This window comes from Pangasianodon hypophthalmus, chromosome 29, assembly GCF_027358585.1.
Source record: "Pangasianodon hypophthalmus isolate fPanHyp1 chromosome 29, fPanHyp1.pri, whole genome shotgun sequence".
Classification (NCBI taxonomy): Eukaryota; Metazoa; Chordata; class Actinopteri; order Siluriformes; family Pangasiidae; genus Pangasianodon; species Pangasianodon hypophthalmus.
The window spans coordinates 14761529-14785653 of record NC_069738.1 but is presented as its reverse complement, the minus strand read 5'-3'; the positions used below and the strand labels follow the sequence as shown (position 1 = coordinate 14785653).

At 40.2% G+C, this 24125-nt stretch overlaps 1 protein-coding gene and 1 long non-coding RNA gene across 4 annotated transcripts; one reads left to right on the top strand and one right to left on the bottom strand.

Moving 5' to 3' along the window:
* Nucleotides 1-255: 255 nt before the first annotated feature.
* On the bottom strand, nucleotides 256-23866 carry osbpl3a (oxysterol binding protein-like 3a). Of its 3 annotated transcripts, none has more exons than XM_026928194.3 (22): nucleotides 23662-23865; nucleotides 19379-19543; nucleotides 18972-19091; nucleotides 15939-15989; nucleotides 14738-14851; nucleotides 14503-14631; nucleotides 12568-12652; nucleotides 12338-12441; nucleotides 12135-12218; nucleotides 11882-12035; nucleotides 11621-11712; nucleotides 11246-11377; nucleotides 11037-11130; nucleotides 10696-10922; nucleotides 8145-8282; nucleotides 7986-8049; nucleotides 6759-6837; nucleotides 6515-6665; nucleotides 5786-5930; nucleotides 5498-5624; nucleotides 4698-4820; nucleotides 256-973 (listed from the first exon to the last, which is right to left on the bottom strand). In XM_026928194.3, the coding sequence occupies exons 2-22, from the start codon at nucleotides 19493-19495 to the stop codon at nucleotides 877-879; spliced, it is 2427 nt and encodes an 808-aa protein (XP_026783995.1). In that variant the 5' UTR covers nucleotides 19496-19543; nucleotides 23662-23865; the 3' UTR covers nucleotides 256-876. The 3 variants fall into 3 exon arrangements, with proteins under 3 accessions (XP_026783995.1, XP_053087411.1, XP_053087410.1); XM_053231435.1 differs by lacking the exon at nucleotides 256-973 and adding an exon at nucleotides 987-4378 and having other exon boundaries at nucleotides 23662-23866; XM_053231436.1 differs by lacking the exon at nucleotides 14503-14631 and having other exon boundaries at nucleotides 23662-23866.
* LOC128317706 (uncharacterized) lies at nucleotides 7999-9369 on the top strand. Its single transcript, XR_008301260.1, has 3 exons — nucleotides 7999-8096; nucleotides 8979-9040; nucleotides 9266-9369. It is a non-coding gene; the product is annotated as an uncharacterized LOC128317706 (long non-coding RNA).
* Nucleotides 23867-24125: the final 259 nt, after the last annotated feature.

Sequence of the window (24125 nt, the reverse complement as noted above, 5' to 3'; positions counted from 1 at the left end):
TGTGTGTGACCAAATATAAAAAATTATAATAGTTGAGTATTTGGGATTTGCTGGTATAATCTCAGGTTTGAGTCAGGCCCTGATGTCACTGATAAACCTCTATGGTTTAATGTGGTACTTCTGTGTCAGGCATATTACAAAATATCGCTGCATTGTATAGTGTAACTGTGAACTGTTTTTTTTTTCCCCTGCAGTTTTTTGCACCAAGTTCCAACAGAAGACTAGAAAAAAAAAAAACAGTGAAAACACAACTGCTAAGTCATATAAAATGCAAGACATTGCATTTTTATTGCTTCAGTGTTTTTGTTTTTCAGGCATACAGAATTGCTGAAGAACAACTGACATGCCTATTGATACCTTTAGATGACCTTTTCCCATGGACCTCACAAACACTGATTTTCAGCATAGTGAAAATTCACACCTGCATCATACATAACATCGTTTGAAGTGCAGCAGTAGATTATTGATGAATTACGTGAAAGTCACTGTATTATGAAGATATCTTTGATTGGATTTGTGGTGGTTTAGCCACTGATATCACCCAGGAGCAGTTCTCCTCATTAGGAAACCACAGTTCTGATGGCACCAATAAATTTATGGTCCCCTTTCACAGCAACTGTAAAAATTGTATGAATGTCTATATGCAGAAAAAAAAAACAATATATGTACACAAATAACAGTATGATTTTTTGCCATAATAAGCCACTTTCTTTATGGTATTTGTGCAAAGTAAATGGATATATATTGTTGTTATTAAAAAAGCCAATCAAGGCTAGTCAGCAGTAAGTATCAGCCCACGCTTGGCTTTGTAGCAGAATAAAAACCATATTTGGTCTTAGAAAAAAGCACAGAAGTGGTTGGAAAGTCCCAGTCTGGTCACCAGAGCACAGAGAACTCTAGTTTGCTGAAGCCGGGGTCTTCCCTCAAGTGCCAGTAAGTCCCATTGCTGATCCATGAGTCATCTTCAGACCACCTAATAATAAAAATGAGAAGAGAGAGAAAATTATGTTCTTTTGACATAGTTCCTGTGTTCAAATTTCTTGCTTGTTTCAACAGGGTTTAAGTTAAACATTTCTATCATCAGTAACTTTTTTTTTTCATTTTTGCCACCACTTCTTTTTGAAGAACAAATTTTTTTTGTTGTTTAAAGCCTGCAAACAGAGGCCATCCACATCGGATCTGTCTGAAATCCTCACCAGAAAGCTATGACTAAGGGTGAGTGTAATACGTTTGACATGGCCAACATTGAGCTTGTTCAGTGTGTCGAGCACAGGATGTTTAGTCATTCTTCTTCTGTCATTAGTAACAGCTTTATCTGTGAGAAGTGTAGACAAGTTAGCACTCTGACAGAGAAGACTGCAGAATTGGGGAGGGGATGGGGGGCCCCTCAAAAGGACTAGCAAGAGCAGCATAGTTTCCACAGGGAAAATCTGGGTGCCCTAGGCACAGGTAGCAAACCCTGAACTGCTGGATGTGTATGTGCTCCCAAAAACAGTGTGGGCTTTAGAGAGTAGTTTTTTAGGGCAGGACTGTATCCATCCCACTCAGGAAGGTGCGGCTCTCACTTCTTGCAGCATAGCTCATAGTATTAGGACAGGCTTACTTAATCAGTGACAGTCCAGAGCCAAGGCCCAGGAGAAGACCAACAGGCTAATCTGCTAGCTGTGTTCAGTCATCACTCAGGTACCACCATACTGAGACTGTTCCTCAAGGTAAACAAAAATGTAGAAGCACTTAGAAAGTTTGTTTTAGTAACTGAATTAACATAAAACTAGTTACATACTGAATGCCCAGCCAGCACCTTTGATGTGAAGCTAAAACCACTAAATATTAGCTCTCTCTAAAGTGCTTAGTGTAAATTAAACTATTACTAATCAGGGATTTAGTAGACTTTGTTTAACATAAAGTTTAGACCTAATGAGTATATAGCATTAAACACAGCTAGCCCTCCTAGAATCGTGAGCAAAAGTAGGTGAGCAAAAATATAGTAACAGATAGTCTTAAAGTAAGTACCACTTAATATTTCTTTCAGTTGTTGTTAGTTTTGGGGGATTTCTCCCTTCAATCTCCTCTTCAGGGGGTGAAATGCTGTTCAGTTGGGTCTGGTGATTGACTTGGCTTGTGATACCTTCACCCCTGCCCTGTGGAGGTTGTTGGTGATGTCACTGACTGTTGTTTGGGGGTTTTTCTTCACAGCTACACAATGTTTCTGTCATCACCTGCTGCTGTTTTTCTTGGCCAATCTGTTCCATGTCTGGTTGTTAGTACACCAGTGGTTTCCTTATTTTTCAGGACATTCCAAATTGTTGTACTGGTTATGCCCAATGCTTGTGCAATGGCTTTGATTGATGTTCCCCCTTTTCACAGCTTCAAAATGGCTTGCTTTTCTCCCATAGACAGCTCTCTGGTCTTCATGTTGGTTTATCCTTTTTAACAACAAATGCAGTCTTCACAGGAGAAACCCAGGGCTCAAACCAAGAGTAGAAATTTAGAGCTATTAATTGTTTAAACAATCAATCTAACAGGGCACACCTGGCAACAAGAAACACCTGTCAGTCACATGTTCCAATATTGTTGATCACTTGAAAAATGGATGGGTTCAAACAAAAGGTGCCATGTTCAAAGTTGTTCATCAAATGTCTTCAGTGTAGAGAAAAAACAAAAGAATTGGCCTTGCCATTTCAATACTTTCAGAGGGGACTTTATATGCACTGCCCTTGTTTAACCGGCAGAGAAGGAGCGTCGCATTTATTTATAATAATACTCTATTTATTGCACAAAAATCTGGATATGAAGTCAGCTCATTTGAAGAATAGGTCTCATTCATTATGGCAGACACACCCTTGATTTAAAAACTGGAATTTGGATTAAATATAGAAAACATAGTCTCACTATCCCATTCAGAAATCATCCTAAAATACTACCTCATTTGAATTAAAATGTGACTTACATATGCACTTCACTACGCTACCGCGTCAAGCATACAATCATGTCAGTGCTCAGGTGACTGAATGTTTAGGCTAACACATTTTATACTGCTGTACTCAATTTCCTCTTTATCGAGGCAAATCAATGTACAATTAATGCAATGCGTTTTTAAAGAATTTATTAACTATAAAACTTGTGCAATTATACTTATTCATATGATCGACTTCACTGTCAAATGAAATTTAATTTGAAATGAAAGTCAGATTTCCATACCAGACCACCCACCAAAGACACGCATTTGCCGATCAGTTCAGACAACATTCCCGCTATTCCCAACACAAGTGAAACCGCATAAGATGCCTTTAGTGATGATTCTTGCACTGTCATGCATTTGGCAAAAAGGTTTTGCTGACGATGTATTTTACCTTTTAAATCTGAGATGGCAGCAACTCTGTTGTCACTGGTGTACCTTTTGTACTTCTCTTTGTGAGCAGTGGTGTAATGGCGATTTAAATTAAAATCTTTTATTACAGATTTCGTTTCCAAACAAACCAAACACGAGTGCCCGTTTGAACTTGGTAAAAGATAATCTGTTTCCCATCTTGACTGGAAAACACGATATTCACTGTCAATTTTTTTTTTGCACCTTAAAACACACCACTCAAAAGTTAGAACATAAATGGTGACAAACTAAATTGGAAGTATTCCAAATTGTATGGAAGAGCCACCTTCTTATCTATAGAAAGGATCTTACTGCTGCTAGGTTAGCATACTTCTCCACCTTAATAGAAGATAACAAAAATAATCTCGGTTCTGCAGATGGAAACTCCTTGTTGATGAGAGAGGTCAATAGAGAATGGCCAGGCTTGTTTGATGACAGATGACAGAAAGGCTCAGTAACTCAGATAACCACTCAATTGTGGTGAGAAGAAAAGCATCTCAGAATGCACAAAAGGTCGAACCTTGAGGCGGATGGGCTACAACAGCAGAAGACCATACCGGGTTCCACTTCCGCCAGCCAAGAACAGAAACCTGAGGCTGCAGTGGGCACGGGCTCACCAAAACTGGACAGGTGAAGACTGGAAAAACATAGCCTGGTCTGATGAATCTCAATTTCTGCTGAGGCACACAGATGGTAGGGTCAGAATTTGGCGCCAACAGCATGAATCCATGGACTCAGCCTGCCTTCTGTCAACAGTCCCCGCTGGTGGAGGAGGTGTAATGGTGTGGGGAATGTTTCCTTTTTCACACTTTGGGCCTGTTAATCCACAGCCTATTTGAGTATTGTTGCTGAACATGTGCATCCCTTCATTTCCACAATTTACCCATCTTCTAATGGCTACTTCCAGCATGATAATGCCCTATGTCACAAAGCAAAAGTCACCTCAAACTGGTCTCGTGAACTTGACATGAGCTCAGTGCTCTTCAGTGGCCTTCCCAGTCACCGGACCTGAATCCAATAGAACACCTTTAGGACACGGTAGAACAGGAGATTTGCAGCATGAAAATGCACCTGAAAAATCTGCAGGAATTGCGTGATGCAATCATGTCAACATGGAGCAGCATCTCAAAGGAATGTTTCTAAACTCTTGTGGAATCCATGCCATGAAGGATTCAGGCTGAGGGCAAAGGGAGGCCTTACCCAGTATAGTGTTCCTAATAAAATGCTCAGTGAGTGTATATGCACCAATGTGCTCACATTGTATTATCTTCAAAAAATAAATAAATAAATAAAACATTGTTAAAAAAAACCTGCATTGCCTACATACTTGAAAAATCTGGGTGTGTGAGTTATGTTGTTCTCCTGTAGTAATCTCCTTCTCTCCCTCTGCAGTGACTCTATCCTTTCCTTCTGTTCTTCTGCTCCAGCAATATCTCCTTCCTCCAGCAACCTGAAATGATGTCAGATGTGGTGTTTGTGCACTGGGTTAACACAGTTATTCATTTTCAACTGAACTCTCTCTGTAGATCAGGGGTTCCTAAACTAGGAGTCTCTTAATTTACAAATGGGGCCGCGAGAGAAACTCACCTTCCTCTTTCGTTTTATTAATTTATTTTACAGATTAACATTGAAATAACAAATTAATATTAGATCAAACTATAAAAATGAATTTTGTATTTTGAAATGTCACATTCATCAAGCCACATTTAAATGGAGAAATGGACAAATGTCCCTGTCCATCTAACTCTGCTAAACAAACTACCATTTCAAACACACCTGACTTTTTGGAAAGCTGTGCCAAGGCATGTAGGCTCACCATTCCCACTAGACTGGTAAGCCAGTGCAAGGAATATTTTTTGGTTTTTACTCACTTACGTTAACCATATGTTACTGCCATAAGAAAATATTACAGCGATCCTAAATTGTAAATCTGAAATCTAAAAAACAAACAAAAAAAAAACGTGGGTGGTTAAGGCTTGGGGTCGCAGAAAATTCATAATGTGCATTTGGGGATGCTGTTTAGGTAGATGGTGTTTGGGTAGTAAATATGTTGTTACAAATTGGTTGAAGATTTATAACAGGCAGGGTATTTTTTTTTTGGAAAAGTGTGTGTGTTTGCATGTATACCTCTGGTCTGGTCTGAAACGTGTATCCGTTGGGGGCAAGAATGGACTTATGCTCTCATTCAACTCATTCAATTCAACAGTAAATTGAGTGAAGCCGTAGTATTGTTCATAGTCCTCAGGCATGGGGTCTATTCACACACACACACACACAAACAAACAAACCATGCGTTATTGTAACTGCACTCAGAATTTCCACAGACAAAACATTATCTAAAATGATGCCAGTACAGATTTTATTCTTGTAAAACAGATTTATAATCAAACATTTCCACTCCCATTAATTACTTACTGGCTCTCCAGATGCAGATGGCTGAGGGTGGGTCCCCGAGGTACAAGGCCTCATTCCATTTACCAAAGAGTGAGTGAACCACGTGCCCCTCCGAATCAGTAACTACTGCTTCTACGTCATTAGTGTTTAAGCTTCTAGACTTGGACTGAGAAACAACATACATATACATAACATTAAATAAATAAAATACAACAGATTTAAATAGGCAGACTATTTAATAATCAAAAGAAGATGATGACAGGTCACACCGACACTGTGGATTTACTGTTTACTGTGCGTTACCACAGAATCATGTAAAAATCCACCATCCATCTGAGCTTTCACGGTTGCCACAGTTTCTGACTGGTAATATTATTGTACCTCCCCTACATTCCTTAAATTTGAAATGATGGAAATGCTCGTGGTCCTGTCTTTTTTAGGCTAATGGTTTTGTACAATTAAATTGGAATATTTTAAAATGTAAAATCATGATCAGGGAAAAAACAATATCACACAAGCCTAATATATACAAAGATTTTTCAGATAAATATCTGTTTTAATGTGCTCCACCAGAAAGAGTTATGGTGTTGCTTTAGGCCTCTGATAACACATAGTAGTAATAGTCAAATTATTTAGACCAGCATACCTACTCTTAAAAACCTAAAGTTCAACCAAACCTTCTTGAATGAATGAATTTCCATGTAAGCATACTAGGTCATTGTTGAGTAACAGATCCAAAGCTCAGTTTACCTTAAGGAAGGTAAGTTTGCAGACGCTGGTGTCTTCGATAGTCCCTGTGTTTTTGATTGTCATCTCACCATAGTGTTCTATCCAGCGCTGACCACTTAGGATGTTATGGATACAGGAGGTGACCCTGTTCAGCTCGTAATGATCCCCAAAACTATGTCAAATGGAGACAGAGAAACATGATAAGGAGGAAGATCCAGAACTGAAAGGGGACTAATTTATAAGTATGAGGAAACAGACAGATTACCATGGCAACACTATATGGGTGGTTCCCACTGGGACAATCTCCATGGACTTGCCCCAAAATTTGTTCTTCCACCGGACATCTAAGAGAGACCAAGCTCTATTTTACATCTAAACATATTAGAGTGTGTGTGTGCGTGTATGTATAAATAAATATATATATATATATATATATATATATATATGTGTGTGTGTGTGTGTATGTATGTGTGTGTGTGTGTATATACACTCACCATCCACTTTATTAGGAACACCTGTACACCTGCTCATTTATGTAGCTATACTTGTGGCAGCAGCACAATGCATAAGTTCAGGCAGATGGTGCCAGATGGGCTGGTTTGAGTATGAATATCAAAAACTGCTGATCTCCTGGGATTTTCACACACAACAGTCTCTGAAACTCTGTGAAAATCCCAGGATATCAGCAGTTTCTGAAATACTCAATCCAGCTCTTCTGGCAGCAGCAACCATGCCAGAGATCACACTTTTTCCCCATTTCGATGTTTGATGTGAACATTATCTGAAGCTCCTGACCTGTATCTGCATGATTTTATGCATTGTGCTGCTGCCATATGATTGGTTGATTTGTCTTGCTACGATGGCTTAGGAGTACAATTGCTGTGATAGTTTTAGGACTGCAATTGCCATGAACAGTTTGCACTCAGGTCTCTATCAGTGAACAGTGGATAAGTTCAACAAAACAGACTTCATGTGAAAACTGTAATGAATTTACTGGTTACACATTTGCACTATTTGTCCATGTAGTACACAGTTATGAAGGGATTTATTTATAATCGCACTATCGGGTGTCACCCAGATGAGGATGGTTCCCTGTGGAGTCTGGTTCCTCTCAAGTTTTCTTCCTCATATCATCTCAGGGAGTTTTTCACTGCCACTGTCACCTCTGGCTCACTCATTAGGGATAAATTCATACATTTAAAATTTATATCCTGAATGTATTTATTTTTGTAAAGCTGCTTTGTGACAATGTCCATCGTTAAAAGCGCTATACAAATAAAAGAAAATTGAATTGAATTAAATATTCATTATGAGCTCTACCACTTCTTACACACCAGATACAGGAAGTGCATTTATTGTCTCAAAAGGTTGTGCTACAAAGTATTTGGTTAAAGGTCCCAGTATTTGCCCATGCCATTTTCATTTGTTCTATTATTTAAAATAACATCTTCAGTAAAACACGTGTGTGTGCGTGTGTGTGTTCTCTTCTCACCCTGCCAAAGTGTGAAGTTTTTGGATTCGCAGTGGCATGCAGACACAGGAGGGTGGTGGCTTACCTGAGGAATGGGGAAACGCAGTGTGCATGAGCGAATACTTCTGTGAGGTAAAAAAAAAAAAACAATGTGTGTGAATGGGCTTGTGTGTGCTGTACCTGCTCCGAGATGAAGCGGAAACCCTTGTCTGGACGCTCACATTCGTATGTCTCTCCCAGTACAGGGTTAAAGGGCTTTTTCCCTGCTCTGGTAAACGTACATGCATACATCGACACAGCAAATGCTGCAACGTACACCTACACACATGCACATACAAATATACAGAATGTAAAAAGAGAGGTTAGAAATCAGGGTGTAATATTCGACTCTGATCTCAGCTTTGTTCCTCACATCTAAGGTTGCATTGCCCCTGTGTATTTAGCAGAATGCCTGATGGACTACATCCCAAATCATTTTTTAAGATCAACAAATGCTGGCTTCCTTAAGGTTCCTTTTAATAAGAAGAAGCACAGTGAAACTGCTATCAGTGTCCATGCTCCCAGGATGAGGGACTCACCTGCAGCATATATCTATCAGGCACCTTCATTAAATATATTTAAAAAGCAGCTTAAAACACATTTATTTAACTTTTAACTAGTCCTCTTGATTTTATGCTTAAAACTGCTTTATCTTCTCTTAGTAATATTATTATATTATATAATATTATATTTTCTTTTTGATTACTTATTTTTGTTTCTTAATGATGTTTTAGGTTTTTATATTTTATTTTTATTTTTAATGTTGTGTTGCATTATTATGGTTTTATTATTATTTTATCATTTTATTATATCTTTTCCATTCTGAAGCACTTTGAGCTGCAATTTATGTATGAAAGGTGCTATTTAAATAAAGTTATTATTATTGTTAATAATAATAATAATAATAATAATAATAATCATTATCATCATCATTGATCAGTGAGATGTTATTCTATTCTATGTTCTCTTCTGTAGGTTGCTCATATTGGGACAAGTCAAGAAGATCAGCGATTCACAAACCTAGTTCGTATGTTTTGGTGTGTATATACACATATATATATATATATATACACACACACACACACACACACACACATATATATATATGGGTTTGGAAAGTATTCCGACCCCATCAGTTTTAGCACAATTTATTTACATTTAATTTAAAATGAATTAAAATATACTCTTTTAGCCATTAATCTACATACAGTAACATACAAAAATTTGTTAATAATCAAAAACTTTAATCTCATTGACATCAGTATTCAGACCCCTTCAGTACTTTGTAGAAGCTCCTTTGGCAGCAGTTACAGCTTTGAGTCTTCTTGGGTAAGTCTCTACAAGCTTTACACACCTTCATTTGGGCAGTTTCTCCTATTCTTCCTGACAGATCCTCTCAAGCTCAAATCAGATTGGATGGGGGGGGAGTCTGTGAACTGACATCTTCAGGTCTCTCCACAGATGTTCTGTTGGATTCAAGTCTGGGTTTTGGCTGAGGCACTCAAGCACATTCAAAGACATGCCCTGACGTCACTCCAGCATTGTCTTGGCTGTATGCTTCAGGTTGTTGTCGTGCTGAAAGGTGAACCTTTGCCCCAGTCTGAGGTCGTGTGCACTCTAGAGCAGGTTTTCTTCAAGGGCCTCTCTGTATTTGGCTGCATTTGGCTGCATTTATCCTTCCCTCAATTCTGACCAGTCTCCCTGTCCCTACTGCTGAGTAGCACCCCCATAGCATGAAGCTGATTAATGGGCAAAAAAATATATATTTAAAGCCTATTTAAATATATAATATGATAAAGTGTGCAAAAAATGAAGGGGTCTGAATATTTTACAAACACAACGTATATGAACGGTGCATATTTTTCTGCCCATGCCCCTCAGAATGGTCACCTATGCTCACTGGCCACTTTATTAGGAACATCTGCATACCTGCTCATTCAAACAGAAAATTATGCAGACACAGATCAAGAGTTTCAGTTAATGTTCACATCAAACAGGGGGAATGGGGAAATGTGTTCTCAGTGACTTTGACTGCTGTTGCTGGCGCCAGATGGGCTTATTTGAAACTGCTGATCTCCTGGAATTTTCATGTACAACAGTCTGTAGAGTTTACATAGAAATGTGCAAAAAAAAAAAACAGTGAAATAAGTGAAGTGACTTGTGGCCAAGCGTGGTGACCCATACTCGGAATTTGTGCTCTGCATTTAACCCATCCAAGTGCACACACACAGTAGTGAACACACACACACACCGTGAACACACACCCAGAGCAGTGGGCAGCCTTTTTTGCTGCGGTGCCCGGGGAGCAGTTGGGGGTTCGGTGCCTTGCTCAAGGGTCTCACCTCAGTCGTGGTATTGAGGGTGGGAGAGAGCGCTGGTCATTCACTCCCCCCACCTACAATCCCTGCTGGACCTGAGACTCAAACCCACAACCTTCAGGTTCACCTTCGGGTTGCAAGTCCGACTCTCTATCCATTAGGCCACGACTGCCCCCTGAATGGCAGTTCTGCAACGGAAAAAGCCGTGTTGATGAGAAGTCTGAGAAGAATGGCCAGATTGGTTCGAACTGACAGGAAGGTAACTCAAATAACTCTTTACAACTGTGGTGAGCAGAAAAGCATCTCAGATTAATATGATTAATGATGTTCCTAATAAAGTGTCCAGTGAGCATATATCTCAGTTTTGTTCTCACCATGCGCATATGCAGGTCCTGCGTGTGTGCAGCTGTGTCCAGCAGGTGACAGTACTCCATCTCCTCACAGAGTCTCTGCAGTGTGTTGACAGGCTCGTTGAGCTGTACTGGCATGGCCACCTTCGAGAGGTCCTTCCCAATGTTGGCAGAGAGAATGCTCCACACATTCACACCCCCACTGACACACGCACTCGGTAGCCTTAAGCGCCGTTGCACCATGCTTCTGTCTGGACACACACACACACAAATAAATAAACAAAAATATTAAATAGTTCACAGATGGATTTTGATAACAAGTGTATTTGTGTGTGTGTGTGTGTGTGTGTTTGTAGATGATTTACCTGTGTTGTCCTTCTCAATCCCTCCCTCGCTGCTGCAGAGCTCCACAGAAGCATTATCACTCACATCACTTAAGCAGGAGTCATTATCTGAGGCCTAATTGTGCACACAAACATACACAAATGAAGACACATAGCAAGCAACATCCTTTAGTCTGCCCTCTTATTGCATACTTTTTATTGCATATATAAGCACTCTGCCACTCTCTGACCTCATTCTCAGAGGAGCTGGAAGAAAGCAGGTACTCTTTTGCATCAAAAAACTCTGACAGTGACTCAGGGATTGAGCCTCGCATTTCATTTGACACCTGTTGCAGGAGGTGTTGGGGCCCGTCGGTCATGTCCTGGAAGATCATATGAAACATGAAGGCAGGAAAAAATTGGATTCAATACTCAACTAAAAAACTAATGTTTCACAAATCACTACCCACAACAGTACTTTTATATTGTGTATTTAAATCTTTCTGATGGTTTATTTCTGTAAATCGACCACTGGTGTTATATTGCGGCTTTCTGTTATACCCCGCTGTGTGTGAAGACTAAGCAAAGTAAACTATATTGAAACACACACACTATCAGTCACATACCTTATCAGGAATGCTCTTTAATTCCAGAGTGCATCTAACTCTGTCTCTCTCATTACACAGAGACATGTATGTAGATTTCAAGGTGGCACACACTAAAGGGCACACACACAGAATGTGGCAGCGGTAAGGATTGAGAGAGTGAGGGAAATGAAACATGTACTTAATGCCACCAGCTGAATGCCAGTTTGATTAAATAAGATAAAACTGTAAATATTCTTGTTGCTGTTTTTTACTTCACAGAGAAAAAACGACAGGACTCACCAGTACTGGCCAACCTGCAGAAGTCCTCCTGCAACTGCGAGGCATCAGTGGGTGAGTCTGGCGTGTCTAGATGTGACTCTGGACAGCAAGGCTCAGAATATGTCAGGTTTGGGTTTGAAACATGTAGATGAGCAGATGAAGTTGAGCCAGAAACCTGAGTTGATGAGTCAGCTTGGTCAGATTATTGTTGGATTCACAATTATGAACACAAACATCACACTGCAGCACCAACTAATATAACTGTCTAGTTAACCTGTATGGTGTCTTTGCTATTTTTTCTGTGATTTTTGGACCTCCATCTCCTTGTTCCTTTCTTTTCTTTCTTGGGAACTTCAGTCTGTCAGGACAAAAGCACAGTGAGAATTAGACAGTGTGGTCACAGTATGCAAGCAGTTCAGGAGGAAATACCTATAAACAGAGGTGGGGGAAGTTGGAGTTGGAGTAGGCATACCCCACCTGCAATGTGTTTATAGCAGGGGCAGAGAATGTGCGATGCAATACTTCCATATTCTTCAACAGCAGATTTAATTCTAGCAGAGATGATTCACACTCTGACAGTTCTATGAAAGGAATTCAGAAATAGTTACAAGGTACAGAAACATAAGAAAGGTACAGAAACATAAGAAAGACTAATGAAAAGATGAAAAAGGTGCAATAAGGTACACATTGCTTTGTGCTGCTCATACCTCTACAGCATTTCTTCATGTCTTCTGAGCTCTGTAGCCAACTGTTCTTTGATAGGACAGAAGGTTGTTTAGAGAGAACAGCTTGCTGTAGAGAGAGAGACCGAGAGAAAGGGAGGGCCTGCCTTAGACTACGTGATTTTAACGGTCTTTAAGATTATTATTTCACACTGCACTTCACACTGTACAAGATGATCGCAATAAAATCTTATAAAAAAAAAACTACAACAGACTGTCAGTTCTCCATGCCAGATTATATGAAAAAGATCCTCTAATAATAGACCTATGATTAAAGAAATTAGGTCACTTAAACAGAAACAAGCCCTCAGTATAATGTTATGCCTAGGGAAAATGCATTGCAATGCATCTTCAAATCGAGAAGAAGAGGAGTTCTGAGCCGTCCATGTCTGGGTAAAAGATAACAAAATGGAATGACCATTCTTCAAAGTGAGCTTGAGGTAATAAGGACTTTTTCTGCTTATCAGGCAGTCAGGCATATAAGCTGTTAACCGCTGATCTCAGGTCACGACCAAATAATTGTGATTATGATGTCTGATTTTTGTCTTCAACAGCAAAATCAGGCTGAAATACCACACAGACCCGGCTTAACTGGTGCTGAGGGGGATGGGGGGTGTCATCATATGAGCACTGTTGAATTCTCAAATCTAATTGTTTAGAAAATGTTGATAAATTTTTTAAAACAGCACAGCACTGACAGTAAAGCACTGGTCCTAATGCATCATTGTCTCTATGGTAACAACTAAGTGATAGAGGACACTCGTATATTATAAACTTAGTAATAAATGGTTTTAAAAACGTTAATTAACAAAATAAAATGTGTAATCATTAACATGGTGAAGCTTTCTGTAAGGAGCTGTTTAACATTTATGGAATGAGTCTCCAGTGTCAGCACTTTGTAGCATTCAGGGAAAGGAACACGTAAAGCTGGTCATTTAAAGGAGCCTTATGCAAGATTAGTCAAAATTAGTCAAGATTAGATCTCTAGAAACTAAGAAGGTAGAGTTCAACAACATTTAATGATTTTTAAAAAAAATTCCTTGAGCTTGCCCCCATTCATGCCCATGTACACAAAGTTTCATACCCATACCTGTTGTCATGACATTAATTTCTTGTGCACTTGACCAGCATAGCTATATACATAGCTATAAAGCATAGCTATAACACTATAAAGACACAAAATTCGGCTCATACTGATTTTTGAGAACGGTCAAGAGCGCGATCACTCTCTTGTTTTTCTTTGTAATTAGCTCTTTTTAAAAAAGCATTTATGCTTTAGTGTTAGCATCATTAACATCATTAGCTCCACGGATGTTAGCTAGCATTACATACATTTTTATGAAGGTGGTTCATCCAAAGCATTAGCTCATCTGGCTCTCTGAGTGATGAAAACACACCTACTTAATTCATTATGTGAAGCTGGACATTCAAACAATTAAAATCTTCATACAGACTGATTTACATACCTGTCCAAAAGCAACATCACTAATTAATGTAAACACAACTAGCACTATGGCCACATGGCCTTGTGTTGAGGTCACTGCGTAACAATTAGTTGTAACATTCTACATATTTTTCAAGTTATTTGTACAAATAAGAAGAAAAAAAATCAACAATTGCACCATCAACTTTTCCACTCCAGGAAAGTCTATGTATAGAGGACTTTGCGCTTTGTATTTTACTGACATTAACTATAAATGCTTTAAATGTATGACACTTTGTTCTTCAATAACTAAAACATTGTAATCACTGAAATCAAACAATGTTTTGTTGCTTATTTTCCTATAACAGCATGAACCATCATGTTCTATTCCTTACATATCTGTTATTTTGGTTCTAGGGTAAACTAGTCCTAAGGCAGACAATGACTGAATAGTGACAACAAACAGCAGTACTGTGACTGTCAGAGGAAGTAAATACCCTTCTGAGTGATGCAGAGTCCGAGTGTAGATGGCACTCTTGAGGATCCATTACTATCTCATTCTGACGGAATATGCGGTGATTTCGTAGCTGTGACACCCATTCATCAAACTGATCCCGTGACTTTACCTACCAAAACAACATTATAAGAAAGGGAAAAAGCCACTTTGTGTGTGTGCCATAAATATGGTGTTAAAGTAACAGTTTCATTGTGTGTGTATGCGCGTGTGGCTACCTTTAGATGGTAAATGCTGTCTTCTGCGTCCAGATCAATACACATGGTCTTTTTCTTGATGGACATGACAGAGAGACCAATGTCAATGCGGCCGCGGAGTTTCCCCTTCTTCAGCTTAACATAAACACAGACAGACAGAAAATGTGTTCAAAATATGGCTGTGAGCCAAGTCTCACAAACATTCATTTAATGCAAGTCTCACAAACATTCATTTAATAATTTAATTTAATGATCCCTAGCTCCCCAGAACATTCTTTTTTGTATCCACATCTAAAATATTTGTATTAACACAGTAAAAATGTTGTCAATAAAGATTTGTGCATATTTGACACAGGCAGGTAAATCCATTGCCAATTAGTAAAACACTGTATAATCATGGTTAGATTGTATAGGTACTATTTCACACTTTGACAGTTAGTTAAAATAATGACTTAATAACAGTGACAGAGGGAATAGTTTTTAGTTTTAAATTAAATGTAAACTATATTACAAAAGTTTGGGTGTGTATTTTAATGAAGACCAAGTACCACTTGAAATGAGTGACACAGAAGAAATCATTGAGGCAAATGTTTTCAAGACTCATGTTCTACGTTCTTCATCATATGAGCACAATGTTCCTAAACAGCTCCACACTTCCTATCAGTAACCTGCATTATATTCAGAACAAACTGACTCCGAACAGAAACACACCGCAGGATGTGAACCGCAGTGCCCAAGGTTCTTCCAATGTGTAGATATACTGTATCTTACAGTATATCTACACATTGGAAGAACCTTGGGCATGAATAAATATAAATATATACCAAACATGAATGTAATGGAAACTTATGTTGAATTACTTTGAATAGCAAGTAAAAAAAAAAAAAAAGGTTTACTATACTGATGGTGATTCCTTGGGAAAAGAAAAAAGACAATGTGAGACTGTTGATTGGTCATTTTGTTTAGGACTTAATATAAAGTTTATGAAAAAATGTGTGAAAATTCAGAATGCCAACAATCACCACTGCAATCAGAAAACATGAAGCAAGTATGAGTCTGTTTTTACTTGGTCATAAGCCCGAGATCGTTCAGCTTGAAAACTAAAGCAGAGAGTGAGACTCAGTCCAAAAGCTGTAATTGCTTATTTAGAGTTTTCAATGCTCACAAAAAAAAAAACCCTGTTCATGTACATGTGTTTGTGTGTGTGTGTTTGTATACTCACATCAGCTGTTTTGCCATACATTAGGATCCCCCTTTCCAAAAGAAAGTATCTCTGCCAGAAAATAAATACAAAGCAAGTGTGATTAACAAAGCATTCTCTCAATCTAAACTTCTAGTCAAATTTTTGCGATCAACACTTGGAACAGGAAGAGTTTCAGAATGAAAAACAGTATCATCATACAACTGAATAAACATGAAAGTTTAGGTAGCAGTGGATAAGGGCATTTTTTAATTCTCTCATTATGACCCATGCAATAATGATTAATGAATAATAATTTCTGCTCATCTCATCTGTGAAAATGGCCATAAATCATAGATAATGTACTTAGGCTCCCAAGTAGTGCAGCTATCGATGGTTTTCCCCTATTGTTGAGTAATCCTAAGTTCAAATCATGATAGTGCCACATGTAGCTTTGTCTTTAGCTGCCCTGTTACACTGCATGAGACCCTCCCTGGCTGTCATGACATAAGGAAGACTTGGAGCACTGTCAGGTATTTCCCGCCTCGCGTGCAGAGTGCCGGAGCGCTCAGCGCACTTCAGCTGCCCGTAGCGCAACAGCCCGCACTTGCAGGTTGGCAGGATTTTTTTACATTCACTTGTGTGTTTTGGGTCATGTCCTGTCTCCAACCATGTCCTGTCACTGGTTGTCTCCCCATGTGTCATCATTGTTCTCACCTGCTCCTAACCCTTGATTAGTTTGTATAGTTATACACCCCCCCACCCCCACCCCCTTTGTGCACTATTGTTTCAAGCCATTTTTGTTCTGTGTGTTTGGCTCTGTTTTTTTGACTTCTTGCCTGTTTCTTCATTCTCGTGTTCGTTTTGCCTAGTTTGCCCTGTTTCCCTGCTTTACATTATTGGATTTGTCTGCTTGCCTCCCAATAAATGCTTTTAACTGCACTTGCATCCGTCTGCACGACAGAATACTGCACCCCGGACATGGATGCAGCAAGAAAGCAAGAGAAGTGGTACGCCAAGATGATAGTACTGGCATTTGATTCTGTGCGATTTCCCCAGTGGTTCAACATCAATGCTCCAGCTCCCTTTGATGGCTTTGAAAGCTCTCTGAATGGATTCTTCCTTCAGTGCCAAGTTTTATGCCAGTTCAGTGCCTTCAGTGCCAGCCAGCTGGACCCCAAGCCCAAAGAGTAGCAGTGGCTGGGGTTCTTGTTATTCTGGTTCACCAGCCAAGCCCGCCAGTGGGCGGAGCTTCTGGTTGCCACAGGAACCATGGGCCTTGGAAGCGTGGCTGAGTTCATAAGCCTCCTGAGAGTGATTTACAGGAAGGGTGACCTTAATTTTGATCTGGAAAGTTTTTTGGGGAGGGCAAGGTTGTCGGCCGAACCCATTCTTCCGTTCTCTATCGATGAGGAGAGGAAGGTTGGAGACAAATGAGGCCAACGTGGCAGCCTCCCCTGCAGAGCTCCCTCCAGAGGCTGACAGGGCGGCCTCACCTCCAGAGCTCCAACCTGAGACCAACGAGGTGGTCTCCCTTGCAGAGCTCCAGCCAGAGGCCAACGTAGTGACCTCACCTTCAGAGCTCAAGCCTGAGGCCGAAGAGGCGGCCTCCCACAGCAACTTCCTGCCAGAGGCAGACAGGAGCAGGACTTGGGAGACTGCACGATCGGCCTCTGGCAGAAGCATGGCATGGGAGGCCATCTCGTCAGTCCCATGCAGGAACAAGGCTCGGGAGATGCTCATGTCTGAGGATGACGAGGCAGCCTCCCAAGTCCAGCTTCTGCCTGAGGCAGACGGCGCAGCCTTCTACATCATGCTCCTGCCCGAGGCCGACAAGGCAGCCTCCCAAGACCTACTCACGCCAGAGGCCAATGGTCCGCACTGACGAGATGGCCTCCCATGCCATGCTTCTGCCAGAGGCCGATCGTGCAGTCTCCCAAGTCCTGCTCCTGTCTGAGACTGACAGCAAGGCCTCCCAAGATCAGCTCATGCCTGAGCCTCCCAAGCCTGGTTCCCGCTTAATAACCCCAGCAATCATGTCCCAGCCCTGCTATCTGACCTTGGCGAGCCTGAGGCCGACCCACCACCTCAAGTCAAGTCAATCAAGTGGCTTTATTGTCATTTCAACCTTATACAGCTAGTTAATACACAGTTAAACAAAACAACGTTCCTCCAGGACCATGGTGCTACATAAAACAACACCGAAGTACAAGAGACTACACATTAATACATAAAGCGAATGTGCAAATAACACAAGACAGTACAATAACTACCGCAGTGCCGACTTGCACACAGTTCTAGTATGAGAGTGGCAGATATAACAGTAGTGCAAAAGAATAAAAATATAATAAAATGATGTGAATGTAAACATAACATACTACGGCACAGTATTCAGCAGATAAGCTTATACCACTTATGGACATAGCAGTTACCTGCTTCCAGCCAGTATGCCCCACTGTTACCCTGCTTCCCGGCACCTCTGGAATAAGCCCAGACGAGAGACAATGCCTCGGGACTTTGGGTCTTGTGTGGACAATTTGACCAGAGGGGCAGGACCGCCGGGGGGAGTACTGGCAGGTGCTTCAGGAGAAGCGCCCTTTGGGGGGGATCTGTCAGGTATGCTGCCCATGGCGCGACAGCACGCACTTCTGGGTTGGCAGGACTTTGTTTATATTCACATGTGTGTTTTGTTTTGGTTCATGTCCTGTCTCCACCCATGTCCTGTCATTGGCTGTCTCCCCATGTGTCGTCGTCGTTCTCACCTGTTCCTAATTTGCCATTTGCTCTAATTTGGCCTATATTAAGTTTGTATATAAGAAGTAAAGTGAGTAGCTCAACTAATCACTTTGCTTGCTGCCTGGACCCAGGAGTGGATTGCTTTCACACAAGGTATTGTCTACACCTGATTTAAAGTAAATTACCCACAGACCGCTGTTTTTGGGTGGATCACTGATCAGATCCTTAAGTGCACCTGATTTTGTAAAATACCGCTGCAAATGGTCATAGCTAGTGACTGATAAAGGTCTATGTCTAAATTTAAAGAAAATTAAATAACAAAAAAGATAAGGGATTTACCTTGTGCCAGCCTTTCATTGGCCACTTCCTCTTCTTCAGCAGGAAGCCTTCTTGCTTTCTTGGTTTCTGCACATTGCCCTTTGGCTCCTGTAGGTTTTCCATTATCTCCCAGCCACCTTTCTGAGAGAGACACAGCCAAAAGACGTGTTTACATTTATATCACTGGCCAGTACTGCCAAGGATGCCCAGGTTAAACTACTGAGGATTGAGGATTACATTGTCAGTCAGCTCAAGTTTGGTGTGGGAAAGATTTTTTTGTTGGAAACTGTTAAATATGTAGATTATCAATGTGTCATATTTAGAATTATAGACCAAACCTCTGACACATTGAACTGTAGTTTCTGCTATATAAATACCATAACCATAGAGTGCCAGTCTCAGTAAAGAAGAATAAATGTCCATCTTGCCTGTTGTGCATCTTGACTATTTTCATTTGATGTCACACTTGGTGATTTATGTATGTGAGAGAGCTTGAGCGATGTCCTCTCTGTCACCGATGGCATGTTTTGCTCCTCCAAGTCCATATTTGTACGGTGGAGATTACAGAAGAAAAGTTTCTACACACCCATAACCTATAATCATAGCACATAGTAGAAAGAGAGAGAAGAGAAGGACAGTGATCAGATGTCATGCCAGCAGGTAATGTGCTCACAAGGTGGTTCCTGTGAGTGTGTTTATGTGTCTGTGTGTGTATGTGTTTCGGAACTCCCGTTTCAACCACACATATCTAACTGGCTACTTTAAACCCTACATTAAACTAGCACTGTTAATCACTGGCGTGTAACGCTGTATATGTTTATCTCTGCTTCTGAAGTCATCTGTATGTTCAGGTTTGTAATGTCTGTATTGATGGACAGTCACGCAATTCCTCCACCCTACTCAGAGTCATATTCAGGATGTGACTCATCATACCGAAATATGTGATGTGCTGTAAAGTCTCATACACACACACACACACACACACACACACACACACACAATTAACATATGCAAGATCCCCACAAATAAGAGTCTGTCTAACTCTGGTATTAAAATGCTCATGCTTAAGCCTTTCACACATCCAACACTGTAATGTTTTAACAGAACACACCAAATGTTCCCATTGCTATACAAAAAAATGTGTGTTTATGTTGGCATGTGTAACTGAGTGTGTGACACAATGAGTCCGGTTCCTCTCAAGGTTTCTTCCTCATATCATCTCAGGGAGTTTTTCCCTTGCCACCGTTGCCTCTGGCTTCCTCATTAGGAATAAATCCATACATTTAAAATTTATATCCGGAATGTATTTATTTCTATAAAGCTGCTATGTGACAATGTCCATTGTTAAAAGCAATATACAGATAAAATTGTATTGAATTTTAGTGCGAATACAGTGCATAAGCCCAAAGTGTTCATGCTTGGAGTTCTCACTGATATTCTTCCACTAAATAAACATGTGGAAATGAATTCAGGTATGGCCTGAACTGTCATTACATAACAACTCCTGTGTGAAAGCACATATTCAATGTCCAGCTTATATAACTGAAGTCAATCATTAATAAAAGCTTAAAGGAAGTTCCATTGTGAACAAGACTTTGTTCATTTGCATCTTTTATCTATAGCAACTTACAAATGAGGCAGAATTACAATCCAAACCCAAATCTCATCAGGTGAGAGAGATACCACTCATTGCCCCAACAGTGGTTCACTGCCATCCCTGGTAAAATTCACAACCATCCAGTTGCTGGAAGAGGACTTTAACCGCTCAGCTACCAGTGATTTATGACAGCTGAGGTTGTGTCCCTAAATGTACAATCACAAGAAACTGCATAAGCAGTTACTATAAACATTGTGGGGGGACATGTACATATTAAAGTCTGACTATATAATTCCTACAATGACAAAGTTTATTGTCCTATTCTGTAGCAGCCAGTTAAATACCTAAAATGATAATAAAACAATTTTTTTTATTATGCCGCTGCTCAGACTGCACGTAAGTACTTTAATAGTTGCTTTAAGAAGAAATTGCTGTGCCATTCAGCTCATCAATGTTACAATTTTCCAGCTAATAAAATCAGAGGAAGCAGGATATATTTTGACAGAAATGATGAATTGAGGTGAAATTAGGGCTCCCAGTTCCCTGATACAGTATACACACCTAGGCTACAGCGTTGCATGATATGTAGGAAAAGATTCTGCTTATCTGTTAAGGTTTCCAAAATTCCACTCAAATACAACTCAAAAACAACTCAAAAACACAGAAAAAACATTAAGGCATAGAAAAGTTCCCCTATAAATCACGCATAACTGTCAGGATCGAACCCCAGACCCCAGAGCCGCAAGGCACATAAAATCACAGTGATCAATAAACCTGTTAGAAACACTTTTCTGTGGATCAGTGATGTCTAAGAGGATTGGCATGAATTATGCAAGAAAACACATCAGTCAAAGTCAGACAAATCACATCCCAATTCACTTACTGGACTTTGTGTTAAATGGGCCACAACAGCTGAGGGATATGCTAAATGCCAAAGTTGTTAGTGGAGATAGAGTAACTCCAGTTGTCACAGGAGCAGCAGACCCAGACTGTTGAGTCCAAAAGGTGTCCAGTCATAAAAATCCAGGTTCCCTTTGTATCATGCTGATGGTAAAATCTGATTTGAACCAAGCACTATTAGTCAATGGGACATCATGACTGCTGTCAATAGTACAAACCAGTGTGATGGTGTGGGGAAGGTTTTTCTAGCACTCTTTAGAGCCTGTCACCTAATGTAGAATGTCTGCATATCTTAACATTGTTGTTAACCCCTTCATGGCTACAGTTTATTCACACTCAGATGGAAACTTCCACATTGTAATCTAACATGCCATAAGACATTAAACAGTTCTCGGAACAGGATGAGATGAGGCAGAATGGTCTACTCACAGATAAAACTGTGAAAGCCGTCCAATCTGTAGCAACTGTGTAACACAATTATTTCCACATGGTACGACATTCCTGCACACATCCAGCATCTTGTAGGTGATATCCTGTGGCTTGTCTAAATGTGACTCCCAGTTCAAAATATTAGCACATAAAAGCCGTCTTTGATATTTCTAATATTAATTTGAAAATTAAATGAATGAAACAGAAGAGGAGATTTGTAAATACCCCATTTGTAAATCAAGTACCCCCACGTGGGGTCACGACCCCTAGTTTGGTAACCCCTGGGTTAGACGTTCCAGCCGCTGCTTTTCTATCCATACGATGGACTGATAAGGACTCAGCAGGCTAAACTGCATGATCCAGTACCATGATAGACAGCCATGTTTCAGAGAAACAATGGATGTTACAGTACCTGAAGAGAGTTCTTCTTGTGCCTCACTGAAAACCTTCTAGATGGCAGACAAAGCCTCAAAAACATTCATTTATTTGATCCCTGGCTCCCAAGAATGTACTTTTTTTTTCGTATTCACATCCAAATTATTTCTTTTAGCACAGTAAAAAAAAAAGATCTGCAGTAAAGATTTGCACATATTTTTCTAAAATTGTAAGGTCTAACTCATAGTGTGTACAGGCAATATCACAGGACACCCATGACGAAAGATCCAATCAGAGCTCATTGTACCACTGCAACATCACGTGGTACTGCAAACGATGCTTTTCTAATGACTATAATGTGCAAGAATTGCAGAAACAAGCCCTGTTAGTGTGTACCCTGCTTGCAACTATACACCCTATTGTGTAACGCATATATAATAACCATAAGGGTGTTAAAGTAAACCGAGCTGATTCAGAGAGTTGACACAGGCAGGTAAATCCATTAGCAATCAGTAAAACACTGTATAGTTATGGTTAGATCATGTTAATGCAGTGGTACTATTTCACACAGAAGTCACAGAGGGAATAGATTTTAACTGAATGTAATCATCACAGAAGTTTTGTTTTTTTTAATACAGACCATGTGCCACTTGAAAACAATGAAGAACATGTTTGCAAGACTCTCACAAGTTCTACATTCTTCATCATATGAGCAGAACTTTCCTAAAGAGCTCTGCACTTCCTTTCCTTTAACCTGCATTATATCCAGTCTGATCAACTCAAACACTAAAGCGAGACTTATAGCTAAGGTCTCCTACACCACGCTGCTGCCTTAAACCTTTCTCTTTGAGCTTCTGTAAAGATTTATAATATCTGCCCAGAGTGACATGGCTGATAGAATGGGCCTCAGCGACAGACGTTATGGACTTACTACGACTGTCCTCAAATGCTGCCTTTTATTCAGTCTGTCCACAGACACATGTCTGTCTGTCTGTCTGTCTGTCTGTCAATACAACATAATACAATAAACACAACACAATACAACACAATACAATAAACACAACACAATACAACACAATACAACACAACACAATTCAACAAACACACCAGAGAGAAGGCAAACACACACACACACACACACACACACACACCAGAGGCGTTGACGAGATTCCTTCCAGCTTATAACACAGTTACCTGCAGTTTCTATCAGCCTACACCTTTAACACTACTGTAACATCTCACACCCACTTTTACATTACTTTTTTTTATTTTTATTTTTTTAGCAAAGTAGGCTGCATGGTGTAAGATCAGGGAACTTGTTCACACTGAAGTTGTTTTGATCTGAGTGTGTGAAAAGGCTTCGTCTGGGGCAGAAGTGACAGTTTCCGTGTGGCTGTAAAGGTACAGTACCTGAAGCGCTTTTGGTGTTAAAGTCTTCTTGTCTTCATTTTTTAGATCATCATTTATTCCTCAATACTCCACCAAGGATTAGCTTCCCGTTTCTAGCACGCCTTCATATGACTACGTGTCGCCAGTGTCCTTGGCTACTTCCTACTTACACACAAGTTTTTAACGCCGAGCAGCGAGTCCTGTAAAATGGAATCTCTGCAGAACACAGTGGGCGGGGACAGGGCCGAATTGAAAGCCTGGCGACCAATCATAAGCAAGCAAGGAGCGGCATGGCCCTATCAGAAGCCAAGACCGGACGCGTAGCCGGCGCCGAGTATCGTTCTGTAATACAGGTAGCAGTGATGACAGTTTCGAGTCTTTTCAGTGAGTCAGATCATTTGGCTCAGCTCTCCAGTAAGAGCCGACTCTTTCGGCTCACGAACGGCCTATTGCCATTTTTGTGACAATTGTGGAGATATTTTGAC

Excerpts from the sequence above, each read along its gene's own strand:
- osbpl3a (XM_026928194.3), bottom strand. The coding sequence starts at position 19,495 with ATGGACTTGGAGGAGCAAAACATGCCATCGGTGACAGAGAGGACATCG. Across the intron at positions 12,036-12,134 it reads ATAGCAAAGACACCATACAG|GTTTCTGGCTCAACTTCATC; the intron begins GTTAACTAGACA and ends TCATCAACTCAG. Across the intron at positions 8,283-10,695 it reads AGGACCTGCATATGCGCATG|GTGTACGTTGCAGCATTTGC; the intron begins GTGAGAACAAAA and ends GCATGTGTGTAG.